This window comes from Podarcis liolepis, assembly GCF_965112155.1.
Source record: "Podarcis liolepis genome assembly, chromosome: 5".
NCBI classification, from domain to species: Eukaryota; Metazoa; Chordata; class Lepidosauria; order Squamata; family Lacertidae; genus Podarcis; species Podarcis liolepis.
This window is the reverse complement of record NC_139556.1, coordinates 67,760,965-67,780,092: the sequence shown is the minus strand read 5'-3', so window position 1 is coordinate 67,780,092 and position 19,128 is coordinate 67,760,965. Positions and strand designations below refer to the sequence as shown.

General features: G+C 39.8%; 2 protein-coding genes across 6 annotated transcripts in view; one reads left to right on the top strand and one right to left on the bottom strand.

Annotated features, from left to right (window-relative positions):
* Positions 1-19,128, bottom strand: part of HDLBP (high density lipoprotein binding protein) — a 257,678-nt gene that overhangs the window by 103,642 nt on the left and 134,908 nt on the right. The gene's annotated exons all lie outside the window — the stretch shown is intronic.
* FARP2 (FERM, ARH/RhoGEF and pleckstrin domain protein 2) overlaps positions 1-19,128 on the top strand; it is a 68,834-nt gene that overhangs the window by 22,533 nt on the left and 27,173 nt on the right. For all 5 annotated transcript variants that reach the window (XR_014526942.1, XR_014526943.1, XM_083506370.1 and 2 more), the window contains exons 3-13: positions 367-471; positions 2,536-2,578; positions 3,835-3,913; positions 5,382-5,479; positions 6,258-6,372; positions 9,613-9,760; positions 10,425-10,520; positions 11,562-11,725; positions 11,901-11,969; positions 12,897-12,954; positions 15,847-16,099. Coding sequence is in view for 3 of the 5 variants with exons in the window: in XM_083506370.1 (XP_083362496.1) it covers positions 367-471; positions 2,536-2,578; positions 3,835-3,913; positions 5,382-5,479; positions 6,258-6,372; positions 9,613-9,760; positions 10,425-10,520; positions 11,562-11,725; positions 11,901-11,969; positions 12,897-12,954; positions 15,847-16,099 (1,228 nt within the window). In the remaining 2 variants the exon portion in view is untranslated. The remainder of the gene's footprint in view (positions 1-366; positions 472-2,535; positions 2,579-3,834; positions 3,914-5,381; positions 5,480-6,257; positions 6,373-9,612; positions 9,761-10,424; positions 10,521-11,561; positions 11,726-11,900; positions 11,970-12,896; positions 12,955-15,846; positions 16,100-19,128) is intronic.

Sequence of the window (19,128 nt, the reverse complement as noted above, 5' to 3'; positions counted from 1 at the left end):
TCATTTATTCTGACTTTGACTAATTGGATATTGCCCAGTCTTTTTGATATGTATTCATTTTTGTTCATGTAATGTTTCTCAGCTTGCCTTTAAGACTTTACAGAACAGTGTATCTATTAATAGGCTGTGTATTTTTATATGGCATGAAAATTTTAACAGTTGTGGCTCATTTTTTTGAATGCAGGCCACATGGAAGTGGCAAAGAAAGAAGAATTCTAATGCATTGTGTTGATATATGTGCAGACGTAGCATTAAATTGGCATGAACTATTTTTATCTTTTTGTTTCCAGGTTAAGCTTTGAAACCAACTTTAGACATTACTTTTCAAGTAAACTCAACTTTACATTTTCACTTTATTTTTTCCAGTCAAAATGTTATGGCCAGAAACTGCTGACAGAAGTATTTAATCGGTTGAATTTGGTTGAATCAGACTACTTTGGAATTGAATTCCAGAACATGCAGTCATATTGGGTATGTAATATGTTTTTATCTGAATATAAACATCTTTAAATAGATGTGTTTTCAGCTTTGTTTTTAAAGGAAGACATTTGGTAGTTCTACTCTGGTTAAATTTGCAAAAAATTCCTTTAATGTAGGAGAAAGAGGCTTATATTACAGGTAAGCAAAGCTGCACCATAGTGATGCAGCTGCAGTTGTTTCAAATAATAACCTACACAGTTTTGTTGAATGCTCTTTTTTGGTCCTTCCATTTTTAAAACAAGCACTACCTACTTTGCTTATTATGGAGGTCTCTTAATTTGAGTGTTTAGTTCCTTTTCAATGAATTTTAATAGTTTTTGCTAGGATTCAAAAAGAACGGTGTTTCAAGAAAAGACACCAAACCACTTGATTAGCATTTTTAGAGTTGAAATGGAATGCTGTATAAATTGGAATCTCATTTCTACTGAGTAGCATTTGTATTGTATCTTTTGACATAGAATCAAGATGTTGTGTTACAAGGGATAAAAGTAAAACGTAGATCAAACAAAGCTGTTTAGGAAGTCCATGACTGGGATCAAGTAATATAACCTTGAGCAATGAAACAGGCCTGACAATACCTATGACACAAATGGCATAAGGCTTCATGTGAAGTCAACTAGACATGTGCTGGAGTGCACCATTGCACGTGTTGTGTGTCGGTGAAGTTGCATGGACTACATTGGCTATCCTGATCCATATACTGCCATAACTGGTGAAAGGCACTGCTAGCCACAGAGTTCACTTGGACCTCTAATGACAAAGGTCTAACTACATACCTGATTGTTCAGAGGGAGTGCAGTATCTTTAGGAGGTAAGAACCTACCCACAGAGCCTCTTTCTTACCAGGTTTCAAACTCAGTTTGTTGGCCATCAATTTGATTTAATTAATTTTTATAATGAAATATTTTTAGATTGTGTGATTATTTGACTGTTTGATTATTTGATTGTTGTTAGCCGCCCTGAGCCCAGCTTCGGCTGGGGAGGGCGGGATATAAATAAAATTTATTATTTATTATTATTATTGGCCCTTATCCAGTCCACCACTGCATTCAGGCATAGGTCCAGGACTTGCACATCCTTTCCTAATCATGATGTTAAGGAGTAGTAGTAGATGTAGATGTTAAATAGCACTGGGAACCAAATTGTGCCTTGCAGAATCACATAACACAAGTGCAGGAGGCCATAGAACAGTGTTGTCCCACTGTTACACTCTGAACTCACCCACACAGGTAGGAACAGTGCTGCTGTAATACATTGCCTCCTATACTGATCCTGAACAGTTGATGTAGGAAGATATGGTCAGTGGGGTCAAAAACCACTGAGAGATCAAGTAATCGTAACAGGGTTGCATTTTCGCTGTCCCTCTTTTGAGGGTGACAAAGACTGATTCAATCATGAAATCAGGCCTGAACCCTGATTGAATTGATCTAGACATTCAATGTACTCAAACAACACTTGCCTGATGTACTTCATTTGATGGTAGAATTTGCATATTTAGTTGTTGAGTTCTATCTAGACCTTTTGCAAAAAACTGTTTTTTCCTCAGTGGATAAAAAATATATCTTTGATGTTATTTTTGAAGTTTGCATGAATAAATGCATTCATATAGTTGAAAGGAATTTCAAGTCATTCATTCTAATCTTTGCCCTCTAGCTTTATTATTTTGGGCAGATTTCATTCAGTCTCCTCACTGAAACCTCCAGAAAGAGTTGCCATAAGTTTCTTGGGCAAGGGACTCTGTTGCACAAGCATTAGTGTAAATGAATTTTCCTGTGATCCTTCCAAAAGGTGCTCTGCCATAACTAGAACTCAGTGCTTTTCTTTCATTCGCTTCAGGAAATGCTTTTCCTTCTGCTACCTTTTCCACTATATTTTTCACTGTCTATGTATAGACATTTTGAGGTTTATTCCTTTAGCTAAAACATTTGTTTAACTGAAATGGGGGTGTAGGGAAGTATTGGTTTACAGGTGCTAGAATTATTTTAGCTGTGTGGTTTTATTTACTGCTGCAGTGTTTGCTTAATTATTCACCTAAGCCCTTTTTTCCTTGTTCAGATTTGGCTTGAGCCTATGAAACCTATAATTAAACAAATACGAAGTAAGTATATATACTATTTCTATTAGTGTTTCTTTCTAGAATTCTAGCAACTTTTTGGTGCTATTCTTAACATGGCTTCATTTGGAAGATTAAGGCAGGATATCTATGAGCTGTGTGCACCCACATGCAGCCCCTTTGCTGCCTCTTTGTGCAAGCAGTGAAACCATCCAGTAAGCCAGAGTTAACTATAGCTTCCTGTTAAGTCTGAACTGAGAACTATGGTTCATGTCTCCAAATAAGCCAGGATTTCGGAGCATACTTTTAACTGTGGTAAGGTGCATGCAGCTCATGCCTATGCTACTTTATTAAGCCGGAATTTGATTGCCTGACTTTCCGCATCCTGGTACCCTCAAGACGTTTTGGGCTACAGCTCACATCATTCCCAGCTATCATGGTCAATGGTGAAGATGATAGGAATTTTAGTCCAAGACATATGAAGGACACTATGTTGGGGAAGACCGTTCTAGAGATTTGAAGCAAATGAAGATAATCTGTTTTGCATGACACACAGGTTCACTTAATCAATGGAATTGGAGAACATTCATATGGAAAACACAAAATGAAGTTTTTTTAAAGCAACTTTACAAAATTACATTCCCACTGGCTCATTCAGCAATTCAAATGCTTTGTTTTTAGAAGGTTTTGTTAATTAGTTTTATCCTGCTTTTCTGTTTGAATAATAAAATGACTTGTATCAAAAATAAAAATACAACAAAAGTAAACAAAACATTTTAAAATGCTTTAATTAGCAGAGAATGCACCTGTTCCACTGTTCCACAGATCAACATTTGTTTTCTGGGTGCAATTTCCTTAGAATTTGGATCACTTTAGGAGCTTCATGAGGTCCTATTTCAGTTTTTGATTATGCTAACTTCCCACATTCATTCAGCCCATTTTACTGTTCTTTGATGTTCTTGTATTATTTTTGCTCCCAGTTTTGCCATAATCCCTTTAACCCCTTTCCTTCCACCATTTAGTAGTTTTCAACAGCTACCTACCACTGACACTTTAGCTAGTATAGGTTCCTCTCCTGTATTTCAGATCACTTGCTTAGGGTGCATATTACAACCATGTTTCAGAATTATGTTGGTATACTTGGTTGGTTCGGTTACTGTATTTAAGTTGAAATGTTTGTGATCCATTCAATAAATGCCTAATTCCTATTACCTCACTTTTGAGAGCTGACAATTGGTATTCAAATTCAATGTTTCAACTATAAAGGTAAAAGTTAATAGAATGCATTGGTTTTATTTTAGGACCAAAGAATGCATTGCTTCGTCTAGCAGTAAAGTTCTTTCCTCCTGACCCTGGTCAGCTGCAAGAGGAGTACACCAGGTAAACAATGTGGCACTATTAATTCCACAATAATTTACAATGGAAATAGGAAAGAAGGATTAATGAATTATCTTTAAACTCAAAAGACCTGTGAATTCACTGTCAGAGTTGGTATGTGTGTGTAGCCTTGAATGACAGCAAGTTTTACCTGATCTAATCAAGTGGCAGTGATGCTGCTTCAGCTGTGTGCAAAGAGGATATACTTGCCAAGGATGTGTTCAAAATGTCCATGTTTAAAAATTGTCTCAAGAGATAAAGAACTTGTTTGGCTGCTTGGTGCAGTGGTTTCAGGCTGTTATCCTGACCTGTGCATATTTACATGGGAGGAAAGCCCATTCAACACAACAGGACTACTTCTGAATAAACATTTATAAGATTACACTGCTATGGTAGTTTACAAATTATGGGACTGGTTCTTCAAGGTAGCAAGTCATATTTCTGTTAGTTGCCTTTGGGTGTTATGAATTTCAGGATTGTTTATCTGATATTTCTCATTCTGTTCCCAACTGCTGTGCCATTTGGTTGTGTTCTCTTGTGTGCATGCTTTGAGTTGAAAGTACATATGAATGGTGTCTCCTTTGTTCTTAATGAGTCTCATTGAAGTTTTCCTCTTGCAGATCTACTCAACTCCAGCCCTTTCATACCTGTTTTTCTGCCATTTGTGTTTCCTATATTGTCTACTTCAGCCCACCTACATACCTTTACATCAGTGATTCTTTGCTTGTCAGTTTTCCTATTCAGCTGTGATTTTTGAGTTTCTGCTAAAACTACTTGCTGCTGTTTTCTGTTGTTTGCACTCCTCCTTTCCTAAATGACTGCCGTTGATGGCTGCAGGGTATACTGGATATGTTGCTATATTTGAAAAAGTATCTATTTCATAGTTTCTCCTAAGTCATAGGAAATGGGTGAGGATGCATGTTCTATCATGCTCTGTGGAGGATTGTACCTGAAGAAATAATAGCATCACAAAATTATTAAAATAGACTTTGAAAAACTTAAATATGTTGCTTAACGAGAAAGCTTTTGGGGGGCGGGGTTCTTCAGGACATGAGTCAGTCACAGGGAAGCTAGTAGGTAGAGAGGGTTGTGACAGTAGCAAGAGCTATAGCTGAACCTCACATTTGAACAAGTCTTAGCCACATTTGATACAAAGCCTGCCAGTCTTAGAGGTAGTGCAGTTGTAAGTTGCTTGGTGACAGCATATATCTCGGCTAGCAACAGCTGGTGATCTGATGTGGTAGTAGTAAATACCTGTCACTAAGCAGGCTGGCGGTATGAGGGGGGAGGAGACAATGCTATATTACTACTCTTAGTTATCACTCAGACATTGCCTTCAATGTTAGCATTGTGCATATATGCAGCTACTAACTGGCCTGTAGTACTCCTGCCTGGGCCATTTTTCATTTCCTGCTGCTAAACAGCTAGTAAAATGGACAAAATATGATACTATTGATTTCCCTCCCTTTAGGTATCTATTTGCATTGCAAATCAAGAGAGATCTAGCTGAGGAACGCCTTACCTGCAACGACAATACAGCAGCACTCCTCATCTCTCACCTTCTGCAGTGTTAGTATCTAATGTCACTTATATATTGAGCACACAGATGCAAAGAATCCATTCAACTTCTCTACAGTTTCCTTCCATCAGTAATTATTTTGCTTCTTTGTCATCCAGCAGTTACAACAGCTTCCCTGGTTAGTTTCCTGCTTCTGTTATAGTTGCTCCCAGAAGCCATTTTTGATTAACATAATTGATTTGCACTTGTGTTGCTCATTAACCATGCAAGCATCTACTTGGACTTTCTTGGGCTCTTTTGAATCTGATATAAATACCATTTACAAAGAGGGGGGAAACATAGGAGGCATACATTCTGTTTCAATATCTGTTATCATGCTTTCAGTAAGCCTTCATACATTCTGAATAATGTTCCCCTTTTCTGTCTTATCAGCTTGCTTTTAGAAGTTTAGTTTTTTTAAAAAGTTAAATGTGCCTATGTTGAACCTGCTTGGGAACTTAACTACTCACACATATGTTGATTCTGATAGCACAGGAACATTGAATTTTCCCTTTTCCCGACACCCCTCCCCTCATGAAACAGATCCGTCTATTAGGTCTTACCAAAGTCCATTTTGTTAATCTGGTGGGTGCCAGTCATCAGGGTGATCATTTGAAAACTTTATAAAGGGGTACCAAATCTCGTCATTTGCATCCCATATATACTATTGAGAACCAATGGTTATTGTAAGAAGAAGATACCTTCAAGGATCCATTTGCTAACTTTATGGAACAATTGCAATAGTGAAGCAATATTTTCTTTCAAATATATTTTTCTCTTCTATCACAGCTGAGTTAGGAGATTTTGATGAATCTGGGGACCGAGAGCATCTTAAAAACAACCGGTACTTTCCAAACCAAGAAAGACTGCAAGGAAAAATACTTGAATTTCACAGGAAGCACATGTAAGTGTAAATGAATGTTTAATTTCTGGTATTCAACATAGCACTATTTGTTGCTGTTATTGATAACAAAATAAGCTTGTCTATATCTCTCATTAACCATAAGTTATTTCACCTATACCTTCGTAGTAATTCTAGAAGGAGAATTTGGCTAGGTGACCTGTTGGTCCTAAAAGCAAGAAAATTTGTCTGTGGCATGAAATTCGACTCTTATAATTTACTTGCAGAGTGGTATAATATGCCCAAATTTGAGAAGAATCCATTGACAAATGTCAGGACTACAAATCTTTAAAAATGTTGCTTTTAGAGGTTCCACATTTCTGACCATGTTCATGCTCAGTGCAACAAACATCTTAAATTCTTTCTTTTGATTGCTTAGACAGTGACAAAATCAAGGAAAAGACAGAAGTCTTCGCCTCACTTTTCTTTTGAAAACCTTGTTTCTAAGTTCTATTTTTAAAAAGTAATGTAAATGCGAGGTTGTCCAATACATACTCCATGGGGCTTTTGAGTACAGAAACAGAAAGGGGAAGTGCTAGCAAATCAGTACAGTATATGCTTGATTGGCAGGTAGACTTTCCAGGGTGGAGTCTTGTCCCAAAGGTGAAATATATCTCACTCCACTGAGTAGGTTTGCAGCAGAAGTTGTAAGTTAAGACTATAAGCTGGGCAGCTTTCCCTCAAAGTAGGAGTTTGGTGTTGGTCCATTGATTTTCAGTGGGTCTACTCAGAGAATGACTTAGAAGGATAGAATCATTACATTTATTTAATACTCTTCCTTATTGTACAGTATAGTCTATTAGATGTGTGACTCTGAAACTGACCACATAATCATTTAATCTGCTCTTTTATTCTTACAATGGTATTTGAAGCTTTCTTGAATAGAAATGAAATTTAAGAAGAACCGATTTCATGGGGTTTAAACATAATGTTTTCCTCAATGTTTTCTCCTTTAATAGGATATCATTTTGAATCTAGATGGTGGAATAAACCTTTCAAAATAGCACTGATTTTAAACACATGTTTCAAAACTGCACTGATTTTTTTGTTTCTTAGAATTCCCAAACAATGGGTATGAGGCTGCCATATTATCATAATGGTCATTGAAAACAAACCCTAATCCAATTATCAGTGCAATTTAATGTATTTTGTTCTCTGTGCTTAACATAAAATATATTTTATTGTGGACACAGCATAGCAAAATTCTCTGTGTAAACAGGAGACTTCCAACTTCATGTTCCTCTTATAGTGCTAATGCAAAGGTTGAGCAATCAGAGGTGTGTGGCGTTCTCTGTGTGTTGATTCTTTCCTACAAACTGGATATTAAATCCCCCACAAGGCTAGGTTTCAAAACCATAAATGAGTCCTAACTAAGGGGAAAGTAACCCAGTGAGACAGCATTTGCAACATATAATTAGTGTACATGTGAGGGGTTAACTACCCCACCCTTCTACCAATTCTCTAAAAGTGTTCTCTGCTCCATCACTATTTCACCTGCCATTGGCAGGTATATGATTGGAACTATGTTTTTCAATCTTGCTTGGGCCTTATGAATGCCAATGTAGTAATTATACTTTGTTCACTTATGCAGTTTACAAATTAATGTAAAGTTATTCAAGTTAAAAGCAGCAGAATTGGCCAATTAACAATGCCTAATGGCCTTTTCAAAGTACTGTGCAGTATCTTACCACATTTATGTCAGTTTGACCCTAATTTATTGGTAAATATTGCAATAACGTTGAAATATTTATTGTCCATACAAGGTCAGAACTTTTTTTAAAAAAACAAAAAATCCTAGAAACAACTGCAGGAATATATTTATTGTTGAGAAAACTCTGTAAATTGGCTGTTCACTGGTTGTAGGATGGCTAAGCGGATTGATCTGCTTAGCAGATAACAAAATTAGACCAGATTGTTTTCAGGCCAGTCTGTGAGGCTTAGTCGACTGAAAACATCTGAAGATAATTACTCACTGTGCTTTACCCTTGTAAACATTTGCTTGCATAGGGTAAATCACTTGGCATAATTACCGGTTTTTCTCACTTCATAAATAAAGTATCTTCTGTACATGGAAAAGGTTATTTAAGAACGTTGATCAGTTTTTTTAGGCAAACATTTATTCAGGGAATTCTTCTGGTCACTAGAATAGCATAGAAATGTTGAGCATTTTAATCTGTAATAAATATCTCTATAATCTGTGTGCATGAGCCTGTGGCTTACATGCCCCCTTCTCCACTTTTGTGTGATGGAGGAGATACGAGGAGTAGAAGGCAACAAGCAATCTGTAACAGCCGTGACTGTTGATCCCCAAACAGGCAGAGGAACCACAGCTTGGGGGGACTTTGCATTTTCAGGACTGCTACTACCCAAGGTGTTAGTGAATTGACCTAGCATGTTGCAGAGGATCCTAACACCACTTGCACACAACTGTGGCACATCCACACCATACATTTAAAACACAATCAGTGCACATTTAAAGTATATCATGTCCCCCAAAGAATCCTGGGAATCAAAGTTTGCTAAAGGTGCTGGGAATTGTAGCTATGTGAGGGGGAAACTACAGTTCCCAGGATTCTTTGGATGAAATCATGCGCTTTGAATGTGTGTTAGATATTCTTTAAATTCATAATGGGGATCTGCCCTTGTACTAGGATAATACAATCATTCTCATTCAGAAGGCAGACTTAAGCTCAACTGTTAAGGATTGACACCTATCAACTGCAGATAATGGGCGGGTGTGAGAACCACCAGGAGCCAGTTGTCTATATACAAAAAGACAGATGCTATTGTAGTGCATCTGTCTTGAACGTTGCAAAGCTGTTTGGTCCAATTGGGCTTGCCTGCTTACTGACTTGCTCTCATGTTTTCAAACAAAGAGAGATTAGATGTTGGCATATCTTTTACAAAATTATGGAATACGTAGCATTTTGCATTTAAAATTATGAAATACAGGGCATATTAAGGATACATTTGTTTTAAAGAATAATTAAATGTCTCTGAGTTTGATTATGACTTCAACTAGATTGCCATGTGTTCTTCCATTTGTAACATATTTTTATGCTAGTTGGTTTTTCTCTTTTGGTCTGGCACAGTAAACCTGAATAACTCTGAAGCTTAGTGACTGCTTACTAATATGGATATGATCTCACTAAACTTGTTGAACTATATTAGTCTTTTTTCCTGTTTCATAGCTTTGGATAGTGTTATAAGTAATTAATAATACTTTCAATTTTGGTAACACAGGGGCCAAACTCCAGCTGAATCAGATTTCCAGGTGCTTGAAATAGCTCGGAAGTTGGAGATGTATGGCATGAGATTTCATCTGGCATCTGACCGTGAGGGAACAAAAATTAATTTGGCTGTATCAAACATGGGCGTACTGGTATTCCAGGTAGGAAAGCAATATTTAACATGAGAAACTTTTTGTAGTTATGCAGACAGAAGACTTTAAACCCAGAGGATAGACCCATATGCCTGCTTTAGAGCATGTAGCAATTGATTCTGAACGAATGGCTACATCCTTGCTATGACAGTCTTTGCAGTCCCAACAGACAATGTGATGTTTGCAAATGCCTTTGTGGCAGCACTCTTTGGGATTAGTAGGGCACCATTGCAGCAGCTTCTTCTTTGAGACTAATGGGAGTGTTTGTAATATTGCCTTCATTATGCTGGCTTGGGCTGATGGGAGTTGTAGTCCAAATGTAGTAGTAGTTGTAATAAATCTGTTACCCACCTTTCACCAGCAGGTCCTAGGGTGGGTTACAACAATTTAATTTTCAGAATTAAAAACAGTTAAAACAGGTTGCAATCACAGGAATAGTGTGGATCCTGAAAAGACATATCTCAAATGTCAAAGGCCAGAGTAGCAAGGTCAGGGAGGGCTGCTTTCAGAACTAGAGGTTCTTTTAACAGTCTTGTTTTAAATTATCAGTTATCTGATCCAGACGATATGATTTAGATAGAAAAAAGGTTTGACAGTATAAGTCTATAACTTATGTTCTGTTTAAATCCTGTGTATAATATACCTCAATTATTTTATATTGAATTGAACACAGGGTAATACAAAAATCAATACTTTCAACTGGTCCAAAGTCCGAAAAATAAGCTTCAAAAGAAAACGATTCCTTATCAAGCTTCATCCAGAAGTTCATGTAAGTACTTCCATTATAATGTCATTTCTACAGTTTCAAGCATGACTTAATTATGCAGTATTCAATGCTGTTAATGCCTGAATACAAGCTTCATAGGTAATAGCACTATGATAAAAGCATGTTAGTAAAACCCGTATTTCATTAAAGTCTGAATTCTGACTTGTCTTTCAAAGGAGCCCATGTGGGCATCTGTGGGGGGGGGGTTAAAAGGGGTCCTCACACTTGTAAAAGTTGGGAACCACTGGTCTAGAGCATGTTCTCGAGACCTACATTGAACCATGATATTAAAAAAATATGCCCCTGGACCCTAGACTATGTATTTTGCCTATTTTTGAGAAAGGTGATCAGGATCTTATATGTAAACAGTTAATTGTATAATTTGTAGCCACTTGAGTAGTTATTACACAGGGCTGGAAAGATGCTTCATGATGTACCCTAGATAACTGGTTCAAGAAAGTTAACGTTCATTGCCATCTCAAAAAAAAATGATGGGATATTTAAGCCATTGAGAGTGATGTTGATCCTTCTGATTTCACCTCTGGAGGTTATTTATGGAGGGAGGTTATTGGGTTGTTCTTGTTTTTATTTTGATTATGTATTCTGTGTTTTTATATTGTGACATTATCCTGTGAACTTCCCTGAGACCTGCGGGTATAGGAATTACTATTATTATTGACATCCCAGTCACATGGGTTGCAAATCCCTTTGAAATAAGATTTTATTGGGTGGCTTCTATAGACAGGCAAGACCTTTTTCTTTATTCTCTTTTCCTTCATTGTACAATGTAAGTGGTGTTTTTCTACCCCATTTATAATTTTATAATCGAATCCATTATATTTACTCCTGATTTTTTTCTTTTTCTTTTGACTTTATTATCAAAAGCTCCTTGTCTTGAATATATATTATTTGTTGTTATTTTTTGTTTTTCTCTTCACTTCTATCATCTATTTTTGTTGAATAAAGTTTTATTAAATATTTTCTCATTGTAACCTTAAATGAGTAGAGGTAGCATGATAAAGTCCCATTGTGTTTCATTTCTAGGGTCCATATCAAGACACTCTGGAGTTTCTTTTGGGAAGTAGAGATGAGTGCAAGAACTTCTGGAAAATATGTGTTGAATATCACACTTTCTTCAGGCTGTTTGATCAGCCAAAACCAAAGTCAAAAGCAGTCTTTTTCAGCAGAGGGTCATCTTTCAGATACAGGTATGATATAACCCAGTTCATTTTGATCCAAGAAAATGGAACCAAGAAAAACTTTGGAAGTAATTCCTTTTAAATTAAAGGTTTAGGATCTTTATTTCTTGTGTACAAGAAGCCCAGAATTTTATGTACTTTTCCTGGAGATTTTTTTGTAACATTCACATTTATTTCTTCACAGTGGGCGTACACAGAAACAATTGGTGGATTATGTTAAAGAAAGTGGGTTGAAAAAAATCCCATATGAAAGGTAACAAGCTCTTTTATATAAGCAAAGAGTCTTTAATGTTCTTATTTTGTATCTTCCTTAGTCTAGTCTACAATAACGAAAGTCCTTTTTTCCTAGAGATTGTAAACTGTTAAAGTATTATTATTTTCTGGAGTTTTGTTAGCTTCAGAATTTGACATTTTTATATTCCAAATTTAATTAATTAAAATGCTTAGATACTTGACATTGGGAATTATGTTGAGTAGGAAGGAGCTGTAATTGACAAACCATTTAACATGTTTCAAATTCAGAAAAGTGATTTGATTGAATGGCATGAATATATGTTGGCTTAAATTTAACTTTCCTTCACATAGTGCCAACTGGAGACATGTAGTCTTTTTTTGTTCCAATGTTGTAAACCATCTTGCATTTGTTCATTGTTATACTTACCGGATGGTATCCAGAGCTTCCCTTCTGCTGACAAAAAGCATCTGTCCGCAGAACAGGGAGGGAGGTGATTTCTGGTCATTCTTCTTCCATGCTGCAGCCCCCTGCACACCCCAAAATTGGCTATTGAGAGTTTGGAGAGGTGTACCAGATCTTGAGCATCTGGACCACATGAACAAACATTTTAAGCATTTTTTTGAATGTTAAAAATGTGTCCTATCCTGGATTTGTATTTTAGATATTTGTGCTGAAATTTGCAGAATATGGAAATACATTTTTGCAGCTTTCCTCTTTCTCTAGTTAAAGTTATAATTTGCAGTCACTGTGTCTAACAGATACAATTATCCATGAATGACAAAATTCTGAGGCTCGTTGATTTATTACTATTAATCTTTATCACACCTAGCAGCCTTATGAAGTAGGTTATGCTTCAGGAATAGCTTCTTACTGAAGGCCCCCTGTTTGCTTCTGTATATAGCTAATGAAGTGATCAGGGTATCACAGCATATTCTTTCTTTACAGGAGGCATAGTAAAACTAGAATGTCTGCTCACACCTTGCATGCTGATACACCCAAACAGGTTAGTCTTGATATTAACCTGTTTTGAATTATCAGAAAGATTATGAAACTCAGCCTTTTCATTCTAAAGCATGAATGACGTCTGCATTTAAAATTATATATATTTTCAATCATTGCTTTGTTCAGCCTTGTCCAATTCTGGTAGTAATGTTACCGTATTTTGCGCCCCATAAGACGCTCCGGCCCATAAGACGCACCTAGTTTTTGGGGGGGGAAATAAAGAAAAAAAAATTTATTTCCCCCCCAGGTGCGGGGCTGGAAGAACCAGGTCGGGGAACAGTGGGAAGGCACGCTCTGCCTCCCCGCTGTCCCCCGAGCTTGTGGGGCTGGCGATGGGGAGAAGTGCACCAGTCCCGGGAGGGCAAGCAGCTCTGTGCCGCCATCCTGAGCGGGGCGGGTCTTAGCGCCCCGCTCGGGATGGCGGCTGAGACCTGCCTGCGGTCCCGCGACGGCAGGCAGCTCTCTGCCGCCATCCCGAGCGGCTCGGGATGGTGGCGTAGACCTGCCTGCGGTCCCGCGACGGCAGGCAGCTCTCTGCCGCCATCCCGAGCGGGGCGGGACTTAGCGCCCCGCTCGGGATGGCGGCAGAGACCTGCCTGCGGTCCCGCGACGGCAGGCAGCTCTCTGCCGCCATCCCGAGCGGGGCGGGACTTAGCGCCCCGCTCGGGATGGCGGCAGAGACCTGCCTGCCGTCGCGGGACCGCAGGCAGGTCTACGCCGCCATCCCGAGCGGGGCGCTAAGTCCCGCCCCGCTCGGGATGGCGGCAGAGACCTGCCTGCGGTCCCGCGACGGCAGGCAGCTCTCTGCCGCCATCCCGAGCGGGGCGGGACTTAGCGCCCCGCTCGGGATGGCGGCAGAGACCTGCCTGCGGTCCCGCGACGGCAGGCAGCTCTCTGCCGCCATCCCGAGCGGGGCGGGACTTAGCGCCCCGCTCGGGATGGCGGCAGAGACCTGCCTGCGGTCCCGCGACGCAGGCAGCTCTCTGCCGCCATCCCGAGCGGGGCGGGACTTAGCGCCCCGCTCGGGATGGGGGCGCAGAGCTGCGCTGGTCCCAGGAGCGCAGGCAGCTCTGCAGGGCCACCGGGAGCGGGGCGGAGCTTCTCCCCCGGCTCCCGGTGGCCGGGCAGAGCTGCGCTGGTCCCAGGAGCGCAGGCAGCTCTGCAGGGCCACCGGGAGCGGGGCGGAGCTTCTCTCCCGGCTCCCGGTGGCCCGGCAGAGCTGCGCTGGTCCCACGAGTGCAGGCAGCTCTGCACGGCCACCGGGAGCGGGGCGGAGCTTCTCCCCCGGCTCCCGGTGGCCGGGCAGAGCTGCGCTGGTCCCAGGAGCGCAGGCAGCTCTGCAGGGCCACCGGGAGCGGGGCGGAGCTTCTCCCCCCGCTCCCGGTGGCCGGGCAGAGCTGCGCTGGTCCCAGGAGCGCAGGCAGCTCTGCACGGCCACCGGGAGCGGGGCGGAGCTTCGCCCCGGCTCCCGGTGGCCGGGCAGAGCTGTGCTGGTCCCGGGATTGCAGGCAGCTCTGCGCAACCCTCGGAGCCGGTCTTCCGAGGGTTGCGCAGAGCTGCCTGAAGCCTGGAGAGCGAGAGGGGTCGGTACGCACCGACCCCCCTCGCTCTCCAGGCTTCAGCGAAAGCCTGCATTCGCCCCATAAGACGCAGGCACATTTCCCCTTCATTTTTGGAGGGGGAAAAGTGCGTCTTATGGGGCAAAAAATACGGTAAATATGTGTGTACTGTTGAATCAACTTCAGAGTTTTTCAGCTTGTACAGGAAAACAATTTTTCCTGAGTGTTTGCCCAGGGAATGTTTAGCTTTTTTCTTTTGAATGGCAGAGCTCTGTGCCATATCGCAAACTGCATATAAAACCTACTTGCAAAGGAAATTTGCTACATGGAGTATATATGGGTGGGTGGGGGCGCCGTTCTAAAAGCATGAATCTTATTTTGGGCACATGGAACAGTGTAGTTCTTTGGATCCAGATCAATATTTGGTCCTAAATAATTCATATATCTTTATCAGCCAGGAGCTGTAGTTCATTATCGATATGATTTACCAGTGTATAGAAAATAAATCTCCTTACTGTTGCAATAACAAAAACTTTTCTATAGATGCCATTTCAGAGTGTCAAGATTTCATGCATAATTACTGTTACAGTTAACACAGTCATATAATGAATCAACTTTCTCTGGTCCCAAATCCAGAATTCTAAGCCAACATAGTGCTCTCATGTAGACCTTAGGAGGAAGAGTTATCTATAAGAAACCCAGGGCCAGTTTTCTCCATTCATCTACTCCGAACATTATATCTGGAAAACATCATTAGTCATACTATGAAGAGTTCATTCATCCTCAATTTAATATAATAAAGATACATCACCTCACAATAATTCCCTCTGCCATTTTATAAAGACCAAACAGGGCCACTTCTACATAAAAGAATAAAGGAATGAATGCAAAACAGACATGAAAAATCTAGAGAAACCAGTGAGTGATCAATACAATCTGCCTATGTCTAATAGTCACATACTGCATGTATCCTTCCACCATATCAGAAGAAATAGGCTTTTGAAGCTCAAGACTCAATGAAATGGTTACCTTTAAAAAGTTGGCACAATATGCTTTTTTCTAAAATTAATACAAATCATGGATGACTGAACACTTGAGCCAGATTTAAAATGCCATAGATAGAGCAGAGGGCACCGATTCACCCACCTTTGTCATGTGGTAGTGTCTCTCACACTGAAACCGGGCAAGGATGAGTCCCACAGTCTTCACAGCCAAGTCATCTCGGTAAAATTCATGAACTTATAAACATGTTTATCTGTCAATTCAAGTGGACATGGTTAGATGTATCCTAAAACAGATTGTCTAATAGCTTCCTCTCTTGTTTTTCTCCTCAGAGTGCCTCATTTACAGATGGATTAAGAACCTCTGGGCCTAATGCATGTACATATGCCTCCTTTCATTCGGATAATGCGTTAGCCACAAACATTGCCAGCTTGCCCACTTTCACAGAGAGCAAGCCTTTATTTTTGGAGCCCAGAATATCCCATACAAGGAGCTTGGCCGCAGAAGCAAATAGTGGGACATCAGAAGAAACTGGGAAGAAAGTGATACAGCAGCCTGGATCACCAGTACTCCAGTCATTCCAAGGTGTTGGGCTTTGTAATGTTGCAGAAAACTGCACCCCCACTTGTACTGATGTTGAGAGTAGCTGTGGTTTAGGTGTAGCAGTAGAAGGTAGGATTACTTGTAAAAATGACAATTATGTGGATGACTTTACCACAGGTATGGCCATTGCTGCTAAACAGCATCTGCCTCAAGGTAGGGGTGCCTCACTTGTAAAACTGGTTAGCTCCCAGCTTCAGGTTTCAGAAGAGTTCATTGATGATGATCCAGCAGAAATGTCCTTTTTTGCTGGAGGTTCTGAAGCATTTTCCTATTTGTATGATGGTTTAGATTTGCAGGAGTCAGATCTAACTAATTGTCTCTCAGAGTCACCTGCTTTAACTAAAGAAATTCTGCAAAGAAATATGATGTCTTCTCAGTCAAGTCCTGATAGGTGCTCCATAGAAGCAGTAGATATGAACATGGACCATGAGTTTGAATTTGAAGGAGAGAGTGATTTTAATGGGAATGAACAGCCATCAGATACCTCGGAATTGTTTGAAGTTAAAGCTCAGGCAAGCAGAATGCAAAGTCTTCTGAGTCCTTCTGAAACTAGTTCACTAATTAACAACCGTTCTGAAAGTAGTTCTCTCAACAATTTGACATTAAATGGTATGCCATTTTTGCACACTTATAGCTCTGCTAATCACTCTGAAGCTAGTTCAATGGTGAATTTTCCAGCATATTCAGTTCGCTCTGAGTCAAGTTCAGCTTTTCAGTTCACTGACATTATTGACCAGTTGGAACAGCTGAGCTATCCACCTACCACTACAGAAGACTCTAGTAGCACTGATGACTCATGGGATTCAGAAACTGCAGCCCCATTAGACATAAACCTCTTTTTCAACAACCCCTTTGCTGAGGCTACTAGAGAGAATTTCACTCTTGATTTTCAGAATAATCTTAAGAATCTCACCCAGGAAGATAAAACAGAAGACACACACACAAGCCATTAATATTTTGGTTGATATTACGTTAATTTATGCTTTCGGGAATCTGGTTTTGAAAGAGAAAAGATAATGTAGATTGTTTCTGACCTGGTTCATTCTAGTGATTGGATTTCAAATTCATGTCCTTTTTTTAAATCCTTATCCCAATTTTTCTCAAGCCATCATAAATTAGTTGCTACTTTGAAGTGTAGATGTCAGTGGTGCAGACTAGCCATTATAATTTTTCTAATGTATTGTACTATGCATTTTTTATCACCCAGCAATTGTTTAAACCATCTGTGGTGAAGGCCACTGCATCACTGTATTTTGAACTTAGGTACACTTTGCAAATAACAAACCCTCTACAAAGCATCGCTGCTGATGAGCAGTAAATGTCTTGAAAGGCCATTGGCATATTTTGTTCTTCCTTGTTGGTGCTTTGTTAGAATTTTAACTCATTACTCTGCAGAAACAAGCCTATAACACAGGGATAGGGAACCTGTGGTCCTCCATATGCTGTTGGACTACAAATCACATCATGCATGACTATTGGCCATGGGAGATAGAGTAGAACATCATCTGGAGGACCACAGGTTCCCCACCCCTGCTGTAACTTAACTGAATCAATATGAAAGGTTTGCTTGAGCTTTTATTTGAAGATGGTACTACTTCAAGGAAATGATCTTATTATTGTTAGACTATGAATATACAAGTGGTATTGAAAGACTATATTATGGCGGTAAGAGAGTTGGCAAACCTGGTTCTCTCAGGTCTCCTGATAGACATTGAAGAATGTATTTAAGTTGCAAAGCAGGAAAGCAAACCTTGTACAGGAAATAAACTAAAATACTGTTAGGCCTGTGTCTGAAAGGATTATATCTTGAGTTAATTAAATAGGCTTGTGTATCTTTCCATTATAATTTCCTAATTATGCCTGTGTGAAAGGGAAGATTGTGCAATATATGAACTTCACCAGATTTTCTGTGGTGGTGGTGGAGAACCAGGCACATCTGGTTTGTATACTCTGTGATAATTGTGTTTTCACTGTGGATTTCCTATCATACTTTAAAAAACCACTTTCATAATCCTCCTGACCAAATTCTTATTAGACTGATTTTATCAGTGTGCAGCTCAGCATAATGGAGCGATTGCCTTCGGGCTGCCAATTAGTTTGCTTTTTGTTCTGAGTCGTTCCACATACAAGATTGACTTTCACTAGTAGTTTATCATACCTGTAGTGATATGCTCCATGTGCCTGAAATTGTTAAATCAGCAAGAATTTATACTAGTTGTGGTAGTAGCACATTAAATAATACATATAGTAAACCTGCAACTTAACCCGGGGGTTACGTTCCAAGGATTGCGCCTGAAGCCAAATCACATAAAGGCAAAACACACTGGGTTCAAATGCGGGTGGGATTGCCAAAGTCTTTTCCCCAGGACATCCCTTCCATTTTAAAAAAAGTGTTGTTGTTGTTTTGGCCAAACACATAAAGCTGGATGTGCACAAGTTGCTGGCTTACTGTACCATGGAATGCAATCTTTAGATGTCAGATTTTTTAAAAAATCAGACATCTCTGCCCCTCTACTTTTTCAGAGAAGTACCAGGACTCTGTAGGGCCAGGTTGTGCTTCATGTGGGTATGTGGAGAATATCTGCAAATATTCTATATTTAACTTTGATTTTAAGTATTGCTTTGCTTATTCTAAAGCTATGTTGGTGATGCCATAAAGTTATATTACTAGATTAAAGGGTTTCCCCCCCACTTTTGCCAACCATAATTCAGAAAGGACTTTGCTTAAGTAAGATTTTAAAGTTAAGAATACATGCACCTTTGCTAATACAGGCTAGGAGTTCTAAAATTAGATATTGGTCGTGATCAATGACTGGTGGTACATGCCGAGATTGTACAAATAACTTCGGTTAGTAAATGGTAATGAGAGGTAATTGTATTTCTTCTCAGAAACAACATATCTATGGCAATCCACTTCTGAACTCTTGGCACAGTACAGCTAATTTCCTGTTAAAGCTTCCTATTGGATAGGTCAGTTCAGTTACTAAAATCAAACAACCTTTTCCTTTCCA